This window comes from Schistocerca serialis, chromosome 11, assembly GCF_023864345.2.
Source record: "Schistocerca serialis cubense isolate TAMUIC-IGC-003099 chromosome 11, iqSchSeri2.2, whole genome shotgun sequence".
Lineage (NCBI taxonomy): Eukaryota > Metazoa > Arthropoda > Insecta > Orthoptera > Acrididae > Schistocerca > Schistocerca serialis.
The window spans coordinates 103,596,530-103,616,508 of NC_064648.1; the positions used below are offsets into that span (position 1 = coordinate 103,596,530).

Consider the following 19,979-nt stretch of genomic DNA (forward strand, 5'->3'; position numbering starts at 1 on the left):
ACCATGAACTTTTTGGCAGTACCTTTAAAGTGACATGAATTCAAATATCCCGGTTTCCAGCGACTATTTATACACTAGTTGCCCGAAAATGTTTCTCTCTGGTTTCCTCAAGTTACTCTTTGACTTTGTGGCGGGACTGTTTTGTAAACAGTGTGATATAAGAAAGTAGTTGTTGTTGAGTTATTTCGTATTTAGTGCTTCATTTTTCGCAGTGAAAATGCCTAGAGCTAAAGCAAAAGTATTTAAAAAGCGTGTGAACTGGCAAAAGAAAAGAAATAATGATTCATTAGCAAAGCAAAGCAGTTCATCATCATCACTGTTGGAAAATGTGAATCCACTTATTACTGATTTGCCGAACAAACTTACACCAAATGAAAACAGTGCTTCTCATAAAAAACTAAGAGATTTGGAAGAGAAATATAATTTACTTGATAGAGGGAATGAAGTTTTTGAACTCATTGATACGAATATATTGTGTGAAGCTCTTGAAAACAGTTTGTGCTGCAAAAAATGTCATGGAAACGTTTCTCTGAAAGTAGAATCCCATGTTGGCCTGGCTGCCCAGTTTAATTTAATATGCAGTGTTTGTAAATACAGCTGTAAGTTTCCAAGTTCGGTTTCAGTAACTGTAAATAATGGATACAAGAAAACTGAACTTTATAGTGTAAATATTAGGTTAGTTTATGGATTGCGAGCAATTGGTAAGGGCAAAGCAGCTGGTGATATGCTATGTGGTGTTCTAAATCTTCCAAGTGCACCTTCAAAGTTTGAAGCTTACAATTATGTACTAGGATCTGCAGTTGAAGATGTAGCACAGAAGTCAATGCAGGTTGCTGTGGAAGAAGCAGTGGAAGAAAATGACGGCAGTTGTGACCTCACAGTGGCGTTTGATGGCACGTGGCAGAAAAGGGGCCACACCTCCAACAATGGTGTTGTAACAGCAACTAGTGTTGATACTGGCAAGGTTATTGATGTTGCAATAATGTCTAAATACTGTAGGTGCACAGGCAGGCTGAAAAATGAACACAGTGATGACTGTATTGCTAATTATTATGGTAGTAGTGGTGGCATGGAGGTTGCTGGAGTGAAGAAAATTTTTCATCGCTCTTCACAGTGGTATAATGTTCGCTATGTCAAATATCTGGGAGATGGTGACTCTAAAGCATTCGAAGAAGTTTTGGAAAGCAAACCATATGGGAACAGTGTAAATATAAGCAAACTTGAATGTATAGGACATGTGCAGAAGAGAATGGGTGCCAGGCTGAGAAGGTTAAAATCAGTTATGAAAGGGAAAAAACTAGATGATGGGAAAACCTTGGATGGCAGAGGAAGATTGACTGATTCCATAATAGACCACATTCAGAACTGCTATGGCCTTGCAATCAGGCAAAATACAGGCAATCTTGAAGAAATGAGGAGAGCTATATGGGCTTTATATGTCCACACCGCATCCACGGATGAGCATCCACAACATGGTTTGTGCCCCAAAGGTGAAAACAGCTGGTGTAAATACAATAGGGGACTAACAACAGGAGAGAAATACATTCACCACCACAGTCTACCATCAGCCATCATGGCAGAAATAAAGCCCATTTTCAGAGATCTGGCTGACAGAAGTCTTCTGATGAAATGTCTTCACGGAAAAACGCAGAACCCCAACGAGTGCTTGAATAGTGTGATATGGCATCGTCTCCCAAAAACAGTGTTTGTCGGAATTAATACACTACATTTTGGTGTGTATGATGCTGTGGCAACCTTCAATCTTGGAAATATAACTAAATGCCAGGTCCTTCAAAAGTTGGGTATGTGTGTTGGTTCCCGTACGGTACGTGCTATGTTCTTTTTAGATCAGCACAGACTAAGGCATGCTGATAATATAATCAAGACATTAGTGAAAAAAGCAAGACAGGTGCAGAGGGGTGCCAAAAGAAGACTTGAAGATGATTATGAAGACTGTGAAGGGGGTATTAGCTACGGATCAGGAATGTTTTAATCTTCTTTCTCCGTTTCCCGTAAGTTTACTTTTTACTTCATCTAGGAACATTATCTCAGGTACTGGTCAACCTAGAAGTCTGAAATTTTTATGACGTAGTGACATAGGTCCCTATTACATACTGAAACAACGATTTTTTAATTACTTGATTTACAAAAGACTTAGGGGTGATAGTCTAGTAAAAAGCGATGGAAAAAATTTACTTAAAAATAAATGTACAATATCTCTGTAAGAAAATACTTTGACAATAAACTGTTGTTTCAGTATTGTTGTAACATATGAATGCACATACAGTAAAATTTTTACCTCTCTGTCTCCAGTAGTTTGTGAGAAAATGTTCCCTATAGTAGGCATATATTAACATTGCGGGGATAGGTGATTCCGTATCCCCTTAAGAAAATTAAAAAGCTGGGGAGTTTTATGTCTCTTCATTCAATGGCTATTTTTCCTTTACGTCAACTTCCAAGTGCAATTTCTAAAAAACTACTTTTTGCAAATGTTTCCCATGACCTCAGAACCTATTTAAGCCAAAGCTCTCAAATTTTCACCTGTTATTGACAGTGGTATTATATTAATGCGGCTCTACAATGGTAGAAATAGCACTTATATTTTGATCATAAACATACAGGGTATATCAAAAAGTATCATTTGATTAAATGACAGCGGTGGCCGTGAGGCCACGGCCGAGGGTCGATGGGTGGCTGGCATTCATTGGATAGTAAGGAAATTTCTTCATTTGCATTGCAAGTGAGGCCACGAGCAGGTATATATGCGGCGTCATTGGAAGTGTATAACTATTTCCGTCAGTACATGATGAACAAGTGCTTTAGTCATTGGGCTGAACAGTGAAACTTTTACTTGCACACAGTGGCGTCAAGAAGAGACAGGTATTTTTTATATTATTATATTAGTTAGTGTGTTTTATCTCTGAGCGATACTATGAGTTCATCCGATTCCAACGAAATTAATGATAGTGTTTCATTATTGAGCAACAAATTGTTTCCTCAGAGACAGAACATCAATAACAAAGCTGTCTTGTCACTTAATTTTTGATAGTGACAGCGAAGGTGACGAACTATCTCAAATTCGCAGTAGAGAATCTGATGAACAGTTTATTTGTCATTGCGGAGACTGGTCCGCTTGTATTGATGAAAAAGTACCTGTATCTACAAAAGACCTGCAGTGTGGTGGGCAAACAATAGTATTAAAAGGTTTGGTATGGCCAAGCTGTTTATATGATAATGCAGTAATGAAAGCTGTACCAAATACAACTTATAAATTATTTACTAGAAATGAAGAATTTTGAAGACATTTTAATTGGAGTGCTATCCCTTTTAGAAGATAGGATCATTTTATGTGAATTTGTTCTTTAAAAGATAAAGATTTAATAACATGGACACGAGTTGATACAATGTTTAAATTACAATATAGAATTAAAATTGTCAATGTAAATTATAAATAAGTATCACTTAATCAACCACACAATTACTGTCTTAGACATTATCACGATATGCGTAAATCTGTTGTATATATTGTGTACAAATCGTTATTTAAATGTTATTACTAACACTCATGAAGGAAAATTACGAATACTGACTAATAACCATTTTGTAAACAGTCCTAGTAATATATTTAACTGAGCAACCAACTCAGGATCATTATGGGTTTACTACTCAAGAGATACTTTGTTTATCAAAGGCTCATTAGTTTGAAACTATATTACAAATGAATGATATTTTATTTTGTAGAATGTGTTTAACTGCTACAGTTGCAGAATGCACTGAAAGTAGTTTCACTAAAGATTTAATACGTTCTGTAAATCAAGGAACACATTGTGATTTGTAAAATACTAATAATGTATTTTTCTTTTACAGATCTATTATTACTACTGGAGAATCACAATTGAAATATTTTACTCCAACTCAAAAAGAGATAAATTTCTTTTTTAGTATGTGCAAGGAGGACATTTCGTCAGAATCTTCTGACTATTCAGACGAAGATGACGACCGAAGACACCAGCATAGGACGTAGACACAGGACGTAAGAGAAAAACTTTTGTTACAGAAGAACAAAAAGAGGTAACTCCACTTAAGAAAACAAAGATAACAACTTTAACAAGTGATGATGATGATACTGACGGACTAATGATAGATGATATTGAAATTTTAAGTCAGTTAGTTAAAATTATTAATTTATTTGATGATCTTCAAGAATGTCCAAATTTATTTTATGGTTACGTTCTCACATTGAGGAGGGGGAGGGGGAGGGGGGGGGGAATCAAATTGAACGTTTACAAACTTTACAGAAATTAAAGGGGGAATGGGAAATTCACCTCAGACAGTATCATTAATTACTTGTGTATCCAATTTAGAGAATTGGATTGGACACACTGTTCATCCAAAGCCAATACACGAGGTGTTATAAATACATTACAATTTGCATTACATTCTTTTGCAAACAAAATCAAAGAAACACATTTCTCTTCATCCTTGCCGAGAAATCGGAAAGCAACTCAGAGCACATCCATGTAGTCCACTGCTGTAACAGACGAAATGGATGGTGCAGATGTTACTTCAGAGCATACTTCACTAAGAGTGTTGGGAAGTCAGAATATACAACAGTCTTTATCAGATCCAATGAACAAGGCCAAGGAAATTTATTGCAGTATTTCAGTTCAAAAAACAATGCTATTACATCCTCTTCATGGATTGAGGATGAACAATCATTTTATATGATTGATCAATTTTATTCAACTCAGACGATAAAACACATCAACACGTTTCAATGGTGGAGACAAAAAAACAGGGAAACGAAACTGTATGTAAATCCGGATTCAATCCATTCTACCTCGAATCAAGCTGTAAGGGATCTAATAGTAACATCACAAGAACATTTCGATAGGTCACAAAATAATCAGCGGTCATTTAAAGACTCACCCATGCTAAGTATTAAAATATTGAATTTTGAAATAATCGGCAATACGGAGTAGCTTATTGATTCTGATGCTAGGTTGCACGAATCATTGAGCACAATTACAGTTGTACACGAAATCACACTATTTAAGATGAGTGGATGTAGAGTGACTGCAGTTTTATTTCAGAAGGATCAATAAAACACAGTTTGACATATTCAATGTTGTTCGAGTTTCTCAGTGTAAAACCAATCTTCTGAACTCTGAATGCCAGTACACTACACACCTGTCAGAATTTAGTCACGCTTATCTAAACTCTGGTATGTGCCATTCTCCCTCGCTCCTTCCTCGAGACGAGCATGCCGGAGGACAATAAGACACGACATCAATCGGTTCACGTGGTGATGCTAGAGAAGAAGGGGAAACAGCGCTTCAGGGGGATGAGACTGGTGGCACACTAGGCTGGCCTAGCAGCCACTGGACGCTGGCAGCGGCCAGGTCACCATCACGGACATCGAAGACCCGGTCCTGAGACAACTGCTGTCTTACTTCTATACACTCGAGGCACCCCAGCTCCTCGGCACGAGCTCATCCAGCTGACTGCTGCTGCCACTAAGTATGGGGGAGTGTCTGACCTGAAGCAACAGCTGTGCTTGTTGCTGCTGCAACAGCTGCAGGTTTCCTTCTGTACACTCGGGGCTACCCAGCTTTAAGCACCCCCTTTTCCTCTCCAGCTGCTGTTCGCTGCAGACAAGTATGGCGTGTCTGGCATGAAGACTGAGTGCAAGCAGCACAATTCGCTGTAGAGAAGGCAGTGGTCACAACTATGTCTCCCAGTGCTAAAACTCCTGATTGTCTGCTACTATACACTCGAGCTCCCCAGCTTCTATGCACGTCCCTCACACCATCTCTCCAGCTACTGGCCGTCACTGATAAATACGGCTGTCTGCCTGCAGATTTCGACGACAGCAACAGGTGGGCGTAGCAGTTCGCTGTAGAGACTGGTGTTATCACAACTGTTTCCCAGTGCTGCAACAGCTGCTATTGTACTTCTATACACTCGGAGCTACCCAGCTTCTAGTTTTGTGCCTCACTCCTCTTCCTCTACAGCAGCTGCCCGCCACAGATAAGTATAACACGTCTCGTCCGAAGACCGAGTGCGAGCAGCAGGTGGCCGTAACAGCTCTCTGTAGAGACGTCCGTGATTACAAACTACGTTTCCCAGTGCTAAGACAGCTACTAGCCTACTCCTACTCCTATACACTCGAGGCTTCCTAGCCTGCAGACAAGACGTGCTCCAGCTGCTGGCTGCCACCGATAAATACGTCATGTCAGTCCCGAACGCAGAAGTGTAAGCGGCAGGTGGCCACTAAGCTGACAGTGGAGAATGCGGTGGAAATGCATTTGCTGCAAATTGAGCCGAACGGGTGAAATGAACTGCGATATCACTTTCATTTACAAAATGTCGTATGCCATCTCACGAGGGAATGGTCAGACTCGCCGTGCCAAAACACGTACCAATTTTTTACCACAGTTAGTTAGCTCTGAAAAATGAATGCACACAAAACTGTACCTGCTGACAAGAACTGGAAGTCAGCTAAAGAAAATCGTGAAAATGGCCGTTTCTCTCGGTGAGGCAGCAGAGCTGAATACACCCATTGACACACCGCCCCTGTAGATGTTGAAACCATAATACAGCCATTATAAAGCAATTAGCACATCCAGATGAGCTGATGAAATGCCTCACAGGAAAAACTCCAAATGTAAGAGTGTCTTTCAACAAACTTGTTCGGACCAAGGTGCCCGAAAACAGCTGATAAACCTGAAGGCTGCAGTCAGTGATGCTGTGATAACCTTCAGTGGTGGAAATACAGCACAGTAAAGGTTATGAAGCAATTTGGAATTAAGTCTGGCCATAATAATGAAGCAATCCTAGATCCCTCAGAGACAGAAAGAGACTGCATCTGATTAATCCTCAAGAAGATTACAAAGCTGGAGAGTTTTATGTCTCTCTTCATTCAATAGAGAGTTTTCCTTTGTCAACTTCCAAGTGCAATTTCCAAAAAACTACTTTTTGCAAATGTTTCCCATTCCCATTACCTCAAAAACTATTTAAGCTAAAGCTCTCAAATTTTCACCTGTTATTGACAGTGGTATTATTTTTATGTAGCACTTATATTTTGATCATAAACATACAGGTGTATCAAAAAGAATCATTTGATTAAAAATCTTAACTATTACGTTATTTGAGCTACTGGCAGCATGAGCAATGTTGTAAAGAGCGAACTCTCTAGTTTTACATGGTTCCCACTACGTAGCAGCAGTGTGTCCACTTCAGTTCTAGTAAAAATGGTGTCGGGACGACAGAGAGTGTTCTACGTTTTGCGCAGTGCCAGTCATTAATAACTGTTCAGCATGACTTTTGTACTGGGTGTGGTGTGGATCCTCCTACAGCACAGAGCATTACATTAGATGATGCCATGAACAATTCCAAGTAACAGGTTATTTCTGTGAAGCCAAATCACCTGGGCACACCCAAGAATGCATCACAGATGTCAAACGCATCTGCCATAGTTTCACACCCCGATGTCCGTGTGGCGTCAACGTTTACTCATGAAACCATACAATATTCAGCTACTGCAAGCTCTTTGTGAAGGTGAAAACAATTTCTGGAGTTCTGTGATTTCGTTCTTGGCAAGATGGAGGACGACAGTTTTCTTTCATGCTTAGTGTTTAGTGACGAGGCAACATTCGATTTAAATGGAAAGGTGAACTGCCGCAATGTCAGAATATGGGGTACAGAACAACCACATGAAGTTGTACAACGTGAGAGGGACTCTCCAAAATTGAATGGGTTTCGTGCAGTTTCACGGGAAAAGGTGTACGGTCCATTTTTCTTGGCCGAAAACACTGTTACAGGAAGCTCATATCTCGATATGCCTGAGAACTTTCTTTTCCCACAGTTGGAGACTGATTCGAATGACATCATTTACCAACAGTATCGGTGTGAAATTCAACAGTGTTGTGTATCAATATTTAAAAATATTGGAACTGATAATGAAGCTCTCCTCTCTTCAGAACAGTACATTTCGATTTCAGTTTCCATTATTCCATTTCTGGCTGGCATCTGGAAGTGCGGGAACTTTTAAATCGAAGGATTACTGAGTGATGGATCGGTCACACTGGACCAAATGATTCAGCTTTTAATTACTGGCCTTCAAGGTCCCCAGATCTGACTGACTGATTATTTCTTGCTGGGGTTTATAAAAGTGTTTGTTAATGTGCCTCCATTACCAACAACAATGAATGAACTGAGACAATGCATAACAGCAGCTGTGGAAGCTGTAACTCAAGACATGGTCGCTGACACCGTGCATCTTTAAAGTGGCATACATAACACCTATGAAAACGTATAAAAAAGTTTGAGTTTCCTGTTCACCAAAAAACAAAACTCATTGTATGTGTTTATTAGTTTCAGAAACATAACACGTGCCAAATTGGATGATTCTTTTTGATACCTGTATTTTTAAAAATTACATACCTTTTTCAAGACCTTCAGTAAGAAATTCATATTTTGATTCCCAACAATGTTAGATACTTGATAGCAGATCAAGGAATGTATATGACTGTACATCATAAAAAAGTTTTGTTGCATAACCTTGGATAGTTACTGAGAAAACAGGATATATACACACATTACATTATCTGCAAAGGGCACTGATATTCCCCTTTAATACTGAAACTGCATAAAACCACAGTTTTCAGAAGCTTGCAAATAGGAAACGAGATGTAATGAACAACTTTGGGAAGTGCTACATCTAGATGTAGATCTTCCCAAAGTTGTTAATTACACCTTGTTTCCTATTTGCAAGCTTCTGAAAACTGTTGTTTTATGCTGTTTCAGTATTTAAGGGGAATATCAGTGCCCTATCCTGATAACGTTAAATGTAATGTGTGTATATCCTGTTTTCTCAGGTTCTTTGTCAAGTGAGATATATTTTGGTAACTAACAAAGAAAAAGTTTTGCTCCAAGTTCAGTAGTTTTTGAGGTATGACATTAAGTTTGAATCTCTTTACGAATGGGACAATTTAACCATTTCAAAAAAATTAGTGTTAGCTCTGGCTCTCATTAATATTAAGAACAGATATTTGACATGCCTAGAGGAACTATAGAGATGTGTAGGTTTAGGCAGAAAGGACAGACATTTTTAGAACAGCTAGTATTCACGCTCGGTGGTCGGAGTGGGACGAGTGATGTGGTAATGTGATTGGTAGATTGTGCCATTTTGTTTAGTCAAGGTCATGGAGCCGTGGACGTGCAACATCGTGTGTTTAGCTACGATAGTTGTGTGTGTAATAGTGAGTCTATCATTGCAGTGCAGCATGAGTAAGAGTTCGGCAAGCCATACTCCCAGAGTCCTGGTCAATCTGCTAGAAGACATTTGGCTGAGCTACGCCTCATTAAGGCGTATTTTGCATACTAACCTGAAATTTCATCCCTACAAAATAGCCATTATGCAAAAATTAAACTCAAGAGATTATGAACAGAGGCTAAATTTTTCCCGAGAAATGGAGGACATATTTGAATAAAATCATTTGATTAAAAATCTTAACTATTACGTTATTTGAGCTACTGGCAGCATGAGCAATGTTGTAAAGAGCGAACTCTCTAGTTTTACATGGTTCCCACTACGTAGCAGCAGTGTGTCCACTTCAGTTCTAGTAAAAATGGTGTCGGGACGACAGAGAGTGTTCTACGTTTTGCGCAGTGCCAGTCATTAATAACTGTTCAGCATGACTTTTGTACTGGGTGTGGTGTGGATCCTCCTACAGCACAGAGCATTACATTAGATGATGCCATGAACAATTCCAAGTAACAGGTTATTTCTGTGAAGCCAAATCACCTGGGCACACCCAAGAATGCATCACAGATGTCAAACGCATCTGCCATAGTTTCACACCCCGATGTCCGTGTGGCGTCAACGTTTACTCATGAAACCATACAATATTCAGCTACTGCAAGCTCTTTGTGAAGGTGAAAACAATTTCTGGAGTTCTGTGATTTCGTTCTTGGCAAGATGGAGGACGACAGTTTTCTTTCATGCTTAGTGTTTAGTGACGAGGCAACATTCGATTTAAATGGAAAGGTGAACTGCCGCAATGTCAGAATATGGGGTACAGAACAACCACATGAAGTTGTACAACGTGAGAGGGACTCTCCAAAATTGAATGGGTTTCGTGCAGTTTCACGGGAAAAGGTGTACGGTCCATTTTTCTTGGCCGAAAACACTGTTACAGGAAGCTCATATCTCGATATGCCTGAGAACTTTCTTTTCCCACAGTTGGAGACTGATTCGAATGACATCATTTACCAACAGTATCGGTGTGAAATTCAACAGTGTTGTGTATCAATATTTAAAAATATTGGAACTGATAATGAAGCTCTCCTCTCTTCAGAACAGTACATTTCGATTTCAGTTTCCATTATTCCATTTCTGGCTGGCATCTGGAAGTGCGGGAACTTTTAAATCGAAGGATTACTGAGTGATGGATCGGTCACACTGGACCAAATGATTCAGCTTTTAATTACTGGCCTTCAAGGTCCCCAGATCTGACTGACTGATTATTTCTTGCTGGGGTTTATAAAAGTGTTTGTTAATGTGCCTCCATTACCAACAACAATGAATGAACTGAGACAATGCATAACAGCAGCTGTGGAAGCTGTAACTCAAGACATGGTCGCTGACACCGTGCATCTTTAAAGTGGCATACATAACACCTATGAAAACGTATAAAAAAGTTTGAGTTTCCTGTTCACCAAAAAACAAAACTCATTGTATGTGTTTATTAGTTTCAGAAACATAACACGTGCCAAATTGGATGATTCTTTTTGATACCTGTATTTTTAAAAATTACATACCTTTTTCAAGACCTTCAGTAAGAAATTCATATTTTGATTCCCAACAATGTTAGATACTTGATAGCAGATCAAGGAATGTATATGACTGTACATCATAAAAAAGTTTTGTTGCATAACCTTGGATAGTTACTGAGAAAACAGGATATATACACACATTACATTATCTGCAAAGGGCACTGATATTCCCCTTTAATACTGAAACTGCATAAAACCACAGTTTTCAGAAGCTTGCAAATAGGAAACGAGATGTAATGAACAACTTTGGGAAGTGCTACATCTAGATGTAGATCTTCCCAAAGTTGTTAATTACACCTTGTTTCCTATTTGCAAGCTTCTGAAAACTGTTGTTTTATGCTGTTTCAGTATTTAAGGGGAATATCAGTGCCCTATCCTGATAACGTTAAATGTAATGTGTGTATATCCTGTTTTCTCAGGTTCTTTGTCAAGTGAGATATATTTTGGTAACTAACAAAGAAAAAGTTTTGCTCCAAGTTCAGTAGTTTTTGAGGTATGACATTAAGTTTGAATCTCTTTACGAATGGGACAATTTAACCATTTCAAAAAAATTAGTGTTAGCTCTGGCTCTCATTAATATTAAGAACAGATATTTGACATGCCTAGAGGAACTATAGAGATGTGTAGGTTTAGGCAGAAAGGACAGACATTTTTAGAACAGCTAGTATTCACGCTCGGTGGTCGGAGTGGGACGAGTGATGTGGTAATGTGATTGGTAGATTGTGCCATTTTGTTTAGTCAAGGTCATGGAGCCGTGGACGTGCAACATCGTGTGTTTAGCTACGATAGTTGTGTGTGTAATAGTGAGTCTATCATTGCAGTGCAGCATGAGTAAGAGTTCGGCAAGCCATACTCCCAGAGTCCTGGTCAATCTGCTAGAAGACATTTGGCTGAGCTACGCCTCATTAAGGCGTATTTTGCATACTAACCTGAAATTTCATCCCTACAAAATAGCCATTATGCAAAAATTAAACTCAAGAGATTATGAACAGAGGCTAAATTTTTCCCGAGAAATGGAGGACATATTTGAATAAAATCATTTGATTAAAAATCTTAACTATTACGTTATTTGAGCTACTGGCAGCATGAGCAATGTTGTAAAGAGCGAACTCTCTAGTTTTACATGGTTCCCACTACGTAGCAGCAGTGTGTCCACTTCAGTTCTAGTAAAAATGGTGTCGGGACGACAGAGAGTGTTCTACGTTTTGCGCAGTGCCAGTCATTAATAACTGTTCAGCATGACTTTTGTACTGGGTGTGGTGTGGATCCTCCTACAGCACAGAGCATTACATTAGATGATGCCATGAACAATTCCAAGTAACAGGTTATTTCTGTGAAGCCAAATCACCTGGGCACACCCAAGAATGCATCACAGATGTCAAACGCATCTGCCATAGTTTCACACCCCGATGTCCGTGTGGCGTCAACGTTTACTCATGAAACCATACAATATTCAGCTACTGCAAGCTCTTTGTGAAGGTGAAAACAATTTCTGGAGTTCTGTGATTTCGTTCTTGGCAAGATGGAGGACGACAGTTTTCTTTCATGCTTAGTGTTTAGTGACGAGGCAACATTCGATTTAAATGGAAAGGTGAACTGCCGCAATGTCAGAATATGGGGTACAGAACAACCACATGAAGTTGTACAACGTGAGAGGGACTCTCCAAAATTGAATGGGTTTCGTGCAGTTTCACGGGAAAAGGTGTACGGTCCATTTTTCTTGGCCGAAAACACTGTTACAGGAAGCTCATATCTCGATATGCCTGAGAACTTTCTTTTCCCACAGTTGGAGACTGATTCGAATGACATCATTTACCAACAGTATCGGTGTGAAATTCAACAGTGTTGTGTATCAATATTTAAAAATATTGGAACTGATAATGAAGCTCTCCTCTCTTCAGAACAGTACATTTCGATTTCAGTTTCCATTATTCCATTTCTGGCTGGCATCTGGAAGTGCGGGAACTTTTAAATCGAAGGATTACTGAGTGATGGATCGGTCACACTGGACCAAATGATTCAGCTTTTAATTACTGGCCTTCAAGGTCCCCAGATCTGACTGACTGATTATTTCTTGCTGGGGTTTATAAAAGTGTTTGTTAATGTGCCTCCATTACCAACAACAATGAATGAACTGAGACAATGCATAACAGCAGCTGTGGAAGCTGTAACTCAAGACATGGTCGCTGACACCGTGCATCTTTAAAGTGGCATACATAACACCTATGAAAACGTATAAAAAAGTTTGAGTTTCCTGTTCACCAAAAAACAAAACTCATTGTATGTGTTTATTAGTTTCAGAAACATAACACGTGCCAAATTGGATGATTCTTTTTGATACCTGTATTTTTAAAAATTACATACCTTTTTCAAGACCTTCAGTAAGAAATTCATATTTTGATTCCCAACAATGTTAGATACTTGATAGCAGATCAAGGAATGTATATGACTGTACATCATAAAAAAGTTTTGTTGCATAACCTTGGATAGTTACTGAGAAAACAGGATATATACACACATTACATTATCTGCAAAGGGCACTGATATTCCCCTTTAATACTGAAACTGCATAAAACCACAGTTTTCAGAAGCTTGCAAATAGGAAACGAGATGTAATGAACAACTTTGGGAAGTGCTACATCTAGATGTAGATCTTCCCAAAGTTGTTAATTACACCTTGTTTCCTATTTGCAAGCTTCTGAAAACTGTTGTTTTATGCTGTTTCAGTATTTAAGGGGAATATCAGTGCCCTATCCTGATAACGTTAAATGTAATGTGTGTATATCCTGTTTTCTCAGGTTCTTTGTCAAGTGAGATATATTTTGGTAACTAACAAAGAAAAAGTTTTGCTCCAAGTTCAGTAGTTTTTGAGGTATGACATTAAGTTTGAATCTCTTTACGAATGGGACAATTTAACCATTTCAAAAAAATTAGTGTTAGCTCTGGCTCTCATTAATATTAAGAACAGATATTTGACATGCCTAGAGGAACTATAGAGATGTGTAGGTTTAGGCAGAAAGGACAGACATTTTTAGAACAGCTAGTATTCACGCTCGGTGGTCGGAGTGGGACGAGTGATGTGGTAATGTGATTGGTAGATTGTGCCATTTTGTTTAGTCAAGGTCATGGAGCCGTGGACGTGCAACATCGTGTGTTTAGCTACGATAGTTGTGTGTGTAATAGTGAGTCTATCATTGCAGTGCAGCATGAGTAAGAGTTCGGCAAGCCATACTCCCAGAGTAGTGGTCAATCTGCTAGAAGACATTTGGCTGAGCTACGCCTCATTAAGGCGTATTTTGCATACTAACCTGAAATTTCATCCCTACAAAATAGCCATTATGCAAAAATTAAACTCAAGAGATTATGAACAGAGGCTAAATTTTTCCCGAGAAATGGAGGACATATTTGAATAAAATGATAACATTATTTCGCTTAGGAGTGGTAAAGCTCATTTCCATTTCAATGGAATGATAAATCAGCACAACTGTTGTTATTGGGCCAGTGAAAGGCCAAAACTACTGCATGAGAAACCATTACATAGTCCCAAGGTGACTGTTTGGTGTGCTGCGACAGATACAGATGTTATTGGTCCATACTTTTTCCAAGACGAGTACGGGAACACTGTAACCCTAATCTCTGAACGATATAGAGAGATGATCACCGAATTCTTCCTACCTGAATTAAGAAGAAAACTTATTCCTATTTGGCGAGTGTGGTTTCAGCAGGATGGAGCTACAGCTCACATGGCAAGTTTGACTATGGAAGACTATTTTTCATGGTAGAGTTATTTCCCGGGCCGGGGAAATTCATTGGCCTCCTCGTTTTCCTGACCTATCCATGTGCGACTACTTTTTGTGGGGGTTACCTCAAATCATGTGTGTATGGGTATAAACCACGTACAGTTTGAGAATTGAAGGAAGCCGTTTGTTTGGAAATCGTCGAAATAGACAGAGGCATGTTGCACAGTGTTGAATAACTATGTATTGTTCATTTGGAAACCATTCATCCTTTATGCCTCACCCTGTATATGTTGAAAATGAGAGTTTTACTGTGCGTTGAAAGCCAAATACATCGTTAACCGATGAAAAGCAAAGTTTGCATGTCTACTTATTTCATAAGTAGAAAGTCTAAAAATGTCTGTACCTAGCATTATTCGATTGAGAGTAAGTCAAGAGGGTTTCCAGCAGCTGGCTATCCAGTAAAGAAGAGTAGCTGCAAATTCCAAGTAAATCACCTCGTAAAGAAGTGGAAGGTGGTTTGGGGGAATAAACTGGAATAACCCAGATTCACACTACCACTAAGTCGGAAACGTAGCTGTTAATCGTAGACACTGACACACTGTTGTTTGTTCCTCTATGAGGCGATTTGTTACAAATGGCGTCCAGCATCTAGTGTCCCCTCTACCGTAACAAAGATGATGTTCATCAAAGTTTAAGATGACTTTAAACTAACAACCAATCTAAACCAAACAGTACATCTCTATTAATATTCTCTACTACTAATAGTGCTTGACAAAATAACGTATGCCCAATACTACAGTTCACTCAAGTTTCGTATTTTACAAGTTACTTTTGTTCCAGTTATCCCGATTATGTATACTCCAGTCACTGGCAATAACGGTAAGTGCTGTTTATTCTGTAGAGTTAAAAAATGCGTGAGATAAGTGATACCTCACACCCCAAATCTGTAAATATGTTAACCTCTGAAGTTTCCACTGTCTCTGCTATTATAGGTTGTAGGTTATTAGTAGTTCAGCTTGGCTCTTCAAGCAACAACCATTCCTTTGTGGGTATTTTGTGTGTAAAGTTAACATACTTATATGGAATAAGGCCTCCTAATGAATCTCCATGACCTTTTTCATTTTAATACATTTAGCGAGTGAAATAATAATCCAACATTTTAAAAAGATGTAGCCTGAAAATGAATTTGATTTCTTAAGGGTTAAATTAATGGTTCTGCTGGGGTCAAAAGTTTTTCAGATGTTACAATTCAATGGCACATAATAACTGACCAGTTTCAGAATTAAGAGGCCATCTTCAGGTGATAAGCTGAGAAAACAGGCCAGCTTCTTATCACTCAAAATTGGCACCTATAGTAAAAGAGGCCAGTTGCGTGAAACAAAACAATTTTTGACAATGGGTCACAATAATCGTGGCAGAACCACAGTTGTAATGTTTAAAGTTCATAGGAGCTACAGCCAAGAGAGGGGTAGTTGACTGCACAGTCATGTCTAAAAAGGTTGGTTGGTACTGCATTCTTTTTCTGAAACTTCTGAACACAGAACACTTTATATGCTGTGGTATTGGTTGACAACGCCATTTTGGTTAGGACAGGTTTGTGGAAAAAAATATTGGTTGGCGCGCGCGCGCGCGCACACACACACACACACACACACACACACACACACACACACACAATTTATAAGAGAGAGAGAGAGAGGAGATATATGTAACTAAATTATTTTTGTACTTTGATGCATGTCTGAACAAAACAGGCATACCAAAATAGTTGAGCTCTTGTGACTAGGAATGTATCACAACATTAACATTACATTACATCAAAACACTACGCAGCTGTCCACAAGCTAATAGCTTTTTGCACATTTGCAACTAGTGGATCCAAATTGCATATCCACCGTTATGCACCAGGCAGAACTGTTGAAGGCAGAAAGTACAAGCTGTCGACTCATCACAGGACCTTCCCCCCCCCTCTTCTCGTGTGTACGGTCTGCTGCCACATATCACCGACAATACCTTCAGCCTCGACAGGCCGTTCACCTTCGGCGACGACAGGACGCAGCCGGCATATCACGCGGGCTTCTTCTTGCGCACCTGCGGCTTCCATTGCCACTGGTCACCAGCTGCGCAGTTTCCTCTTCCGGGGTTGGTGTAGTCTCGAGCAGTGTCTATGTACTGCAAAATGAATTTCATTATGACAATTTCAACGTATTGCTTTTTATATTAGAAAATAAAATAAATATTGCATTGTTAACAAGGAAATTATGATAGAGTTTCGCTAAAATGCACTGCAAATTATTTTACTTTCGATTCTATAAAGCAAAAAATCATTCACACAGGAGAATTGTTACAAATAAGACATCATTTGACGGTCGCACAGACTCTCGCATGGAGGACACAGTAATAGGCACCCTGGCATAGGGAAACAACAAAGAGTTGAAAACAAAGTCATCAGCTCTGGACGGAATCACAATTCAGTTTTACAAAACGAGTAATGTACGGCATTAGCCCCTCAGCTCGCATCTATCACCAGTCTCTCACTCGGCTCAAGTCCCAAACAAAATACGAAATAATCTATCTATATCTGTGCAACTGTGTCAAAAATGTATTTTTGTTATAAAATGTACAATTTGCTTTGGATGGTAATCATTATACAAACATTTAAACCGCAACCTAAATTCCTATTGCACTATGGACAAAACGCAGATGAAGATTTAAGCAAAAGAAGGTATTATGAGTGAAAAGAAATTCAAGCAAAATATGGTCTAGAATTAATGAAAGCAATAACATGGATGAAAAAACAATGATAAAACGAAAGAAATTAAATCGAACTTAATACATAAAATAAATTAAAATCACGTGAATAAAGAGTTCAAATGGAAAATGAATTAAACAAAGAAAAATTAGACCAAGTGAAGTAGTTGATATGACGATTAAAATAATTTGACGAAGGCATCGAAATAAAAAGTTAAGTTTAAACCAATTAACTGAATAAACTAATGTATAAAGTTATTTCGACAAAAATTTAAAAATAATAAAAATTTGAAGTAGCTGACACGATTCAAACCAATGACTTTTTGCACATGACAGCCTTACCCTATCTAATATACCACACTACCAGTTCATAACACTACTTTTTTAACACTACTGATAGTCATGTGAAATTCCAAATTTTTTTCGTTAATTACTAGCAAACTAGGGACCATCAGTGTTAATGACTGTAGGGGGCAACACCTGTGACCTACCTTACCCTACGTCAACGTACAGACAGTTTTGAAAGTAGATCCCATCGCTGGAGACCTCTCCCCATTAGATTAAAACTGAGTACTGGACAGGGACTCAAACCCAGGCAGGACCTTTGCTTTTTGAGGGCATGTGTTTCTGGAGAAGAGGTATTGGTTGAAGTACAGCTGTGAAGGTGAGTCGTGCTCAGATATCTCAGTTGGTAGAGCACTTTCCTGCTAAAGACGAACGTCCTAGGTTAGATTCCCCACCCAGCGCACCACTTTAATCTGTCAGTTAGTTTCTAATAGGCACACACTCCACTGATGAGTATAAGTTCAATCTGGCAACAGTGTGATTAGTGTGTCAACTACAACAGGAAACTACTGTCAAACAGTGCCATTACAACAAATCGTGTTCTGTGTGACACGAGCAAACACTACTGTGAAAGTGGGCACACGTCCCGTATGAGGGTAGCATTACACCAGACGGCTACACAACCCCAGCCACTCACCTGTCGTGGCACCAGCCAGTCAAGCAGCTGCAGGACGAGGTGGCACAGCGAGATCACCAGCAGGAAGGGCCACACGCCGCTGGCAGCGTAACTGCAACCGAACACACAGCCACTTGAGCCTCCACAACCACTATACTAGTTCTCCCCTCTTTCAATCTCTTTAGTGCCAAATGCCATCTTACCACGACAGGGTATATATGCTGAAAAGAAAATTTTTTTCATATTTACTGGCTAAAAATGCTCTTTTGCACGTGAAAATACTTTTTCCCAGGTTAAAATACACTACAACCCTGGTGAAAGTACATTTTCTTCATGATAAGTGACAACATATTTTCGCTCGGATTTCGCACACCAGCCAGAAATTCTAGGCACTTTAGGAAACAAAACCCATTAAAAAAAAGTAACGTGTTTTGCAAAGATATTTGAAGTGCAGCAACATGCACAGCGCATATTTTTTATTATGGAGGCATAAATATGAAATCCACCAAATACAGCACGGTAGCTTTCGAAGCACTGAAATCGAGATAGCCAAGTGCTTTTGTCAGCAAATCATAGCTCGTGCCACGATTTGCCAGACAATGAGAGCAGATATTCAGAGTGTAGGACATGCGAGGTAGTCAGCCAATAGCAATACGACTTAAGCACCACTAAGTGTCGAATAAAAAGGAAGTTTAAATTAATGCAAATAAGATATAACCATAAGGAAAGCTAAGCTATCACAGATAATATTGATAATCAATAATTTTTTGCAGTTTTTTCGAAGGGTGGGTCTCTCAGGATCCTACGAGCACAGCTTAATCCGAACATTTCTGAGAAGCACCAAAAAAAATTGCACTGCTGCACACCGAACATTGTGTGAGTTACTTGGCTGAAGAAATATTCCATTGAGCACTTTCACTTTTCCACAGAAAAGTGAATTAGTTTTGAAATTGTTCAAGAATTCACATCACATTTTTTTTTTTTTTTTTTAACGGATGATTTTACTTTTTGCCATCGTTATTCATAATTTGCAATACGAAAGAACTAAAATAAATACGAAATAATAACCTTAAAGCTTGGTCTTTTATTTAGTGTGTGTTACCCTTTAAGATGTATCAAACACAAATGAGTCACTAAGTTTTAAATACTGGCATAAATGGCTGGTCTCCTGGGCCCAATTTTTTTCTAAGTGGCGTCCTCAAAGGGTTAAGTTTTGAATGAGATTCAAATACTTTGCAATTTAAGAAATTAATCCCACATTCTCGCACGTAAAACAATCCATACTGAATAAATGGAAATTTAAATCAAAAGTAGTGCTTCTCAAACCACCATTCACAATATTTCCCACGGCTTATTAGAAATGTCAACAGGTGTGATGTCACACTAATCGAAAGTAGTTTGGCTAACTTCTGTTTGCTGTTGAATCCTTGAACATATTCTCAGTTTGAATATAATAAACTTACTCGAGACAGAGAAGCTCGTGCGCACAAATCAGCGCAGTTTTAGAAAGCATCACTCGTGCGAAACTCAAGCTAGCCCTTTCCACACACGATAGACAGTGAACCACGTATAAAGGGCAACAGGTAGACTCCATATTTCTATATTTACAGAAAGCACTTCACACAGTGCCCCATTACAGGCTGTTAATGAAGGTACCAGCATACGGAACAAGTTAACAGATATGTGTG

At 38.9% G+C, this 19,979-nt stretch overlaps 1 protein-coding gene across 1 annotated transcript in view; it reads right to left on the reverse strand.

The window, feature by feature from the left end:
* Window positions 1-14,111: 14,111 nt before the first annotated feature.
* LOC126426676 (phosphatidylinositol N-acetylglucosaminyltransferase subunit A) overlaps window positions 14,112-19,979 on the reverse strand; it is a 136,175-nt gene continuing 130,307 nt past the window's right edge. Inside the window, exons 10-11 of the mRNA XM_050088568.1 lie at window positions 18,313-18,403; window positions 14,112-16,751 (exon numbers count right to left, since the gene is read on the reverse strand). Coding sequence (XP_049944525.1) covers window positions 16,647-16,751; window positions 18,313-18,403 — 196 coding nt within the window. The 3' untranslated portion in view covers window positions 14,112-16,646. The remainder of the gene's footprint in view (window positions 16,752-18,312; window positions 18,404-19,979) is intronic.